The 1,864-nt window shown below is 47.5% G+C and overlaps 1 protein-coding gene across 1 annotated transcript in view; it reads right to left on the bottom strand.

The window, feature by feature from the left end:
* Positions 1–1,454, bottom strand: part of SVEP1 (sushi, von Willebrand factor type A, EGF and pentraxin domain containing 1) — a 195,044-nt gene extending 193,590 nt beyond the window's left edge. Inside the window, exon 1 of the mRNA XM_029919633.1 lies at positions 1,443–1,454. Within this exon, the coding sequence (XP_029775493.1) occupies positions 1,443–1,454 (12 nt within the window). The remainder of the gene's footprint in view (positions 1–1,442) is intronic.
* Between the last annotated feature and the right edge of the window lie 410 nt (positions 1,455–1,864).

Raw genomic sequence — 1,864 nt, 5'->3', positions numbered from 1 at the left:
GGGGCTCGCAGGCGACGGCGCGCGCGCTCTACCCTCGCGCTCTCGCCTTTTTTCTTCCCTCTCTCCTCCTCCCTCTCTCCCCGAAGCCTATAAAATGTTTGAAGGCAAGGGGGCAGTCAAGAAAAATCTCCCGCGTCCCTCCTTCTCCCTCTCTTCCTCCCTCTGTCTCTCCCGCTCCCCTCTCCTCTCTCCTTCCTCTATCTCTGCCTCTATCTCTCTCCTCCCCCTCTCATTCTCCTCCCGGGATCGAGCCAAAGTCTCGGAGATTCCATGACACCAGAACCCCGCGTCTGTCAGGCTGTCAACATTCCCGCAGCAAGCGCACCAGCGCCGAAGCCCTGATTGATCCCATATGTCTGGCAGGAGCTGCAGAGGAATTCACTGGAGATGGATTCAGATACCGAGAGTGCCACAGTAATTGGAAACACTTTGTAGAGGAAAACACACACGGACTGGCCAGCGAGTTGAAAGCATCCTTTGAAAACAGCTTGCTCACCTTTTGTGTGTCTCTCTAGCCCCCCTCCGGTGCCCCCAAGCCCTCACCAAACACATGTGTGACTTTCCCGGTGGGGATTTCTGATCAGCGGTGGGTGTGAGTGTGCAGACTCTTGAGGGTCCCCCGCACTCCCTGCACCACGCGGATAGGGATTGCATCCACCCCCAGGCATCACAGGGAGATGATTTGTCCCGCTGCTTCATCTGTGCATTTATTCATTCGTTTGTTTGTTCATGCAACAAGTATCTTTGAGCACCTATTATGTGCCAGGACACCAGGAATAGAGTGGGGAACAAAAATTGGCGTCCATCCCCCCCCCCTCCCGGAACTCACAGGGTAACAAGTGAGGTGACCATAGCCAGATATTTCACAAACAATACCTACAATTATAGTCCTTCATGCTAAGTGCTGTGAAGGAGATCTTAAGTAGCAGACTCGACCTTGAAGAGGTCATGAAAACTTCCAAGAACGTTTGTGCTGAAATCTGAAGAATGAGTAGGTGTCCTTTTTAGCCAGTCCCCTTTCCTGTGCTTGGTGTCTGTTTCAACAGGCAGGACCCAAAGAGGTCTACTTCCTTGATTCTGAGTGGTGTCCAGCATACAGTTACTGTGACACACAGTTGCCACTGGGTGTGGTTTTTCCAAAGCAAGATCCCAAAAGTAAAAGCACACTTTGCATGGAGGCAGGGACCTTCATTAAACTATTCCAGCCCGGAGTCAGGAGCCTTGTGGGCAAAGTCCCCTGCAGGTCCATAAACCACTTGAACCAACTTACCTCCAATTCTTGGCATCGGCTGTATCTATTTCGTGCTAGAATTCAATGATCTTAAAGGTTCCTCGACCTCTAATATCAGATGACTTAATTCCATCTATATTTAATGAAATTCCTTCAGTGAGAGATAACACAGGGTATTGGTTGAAATGTTAGGGTTCTAGAATCAGCTTACCTGGAATGACATCTTGGCTCTGCCACTCACTAATGTATCACCTTGACATCAGTTGGCTTACCTGTAAAAAAAACAGTCTGTTAGGGCTTAATCATAAACCTCTAGAATTCTTAGGACAGTGCTGAGAATATAATGTGTCCTCTATAATTGCTGATTCTATCATCACCATCTTTAATCATGAACGTTCTTCAAATTCTTATTTTTCTAACAATATTTATTGACCATCTATCATGCACCAGGATGTTAGATACTGAGGTTCTAAACTTGAATAAGACTCAGTTCCATCCAGTTCGTCAGAAGTTCAAAGGGTATCAGAAGAGAACATAATTTTCAAACAGTTACAGAGCATAAGATGACTATAGGAATGGAGAAGGGGGAGCAGGAAGGAGAAAGGTCTTAATCCTCGCAGGGAATGAGCAAGA

Source organism: Suricata suricatta, chromosome 13 (genome assembly GCF_006229205.1).
Source record: "Suricata suricatta isolate VVHF042 chromosome 13, meerkat_22Aug2017_6uvM2_HiC, whole genome shotgun sequence".
In the NCBI taxonomy this organism is placed as follows: domain Eukaryota; kingdom Metazoa; phylum Chordata; class Mammalia; order Carnivora; family Herpestidae; genus Suricata; species Suricata suricatta.
This window is presented reverse-complemented; position numbering and strand designations above follow the sequence as displayed.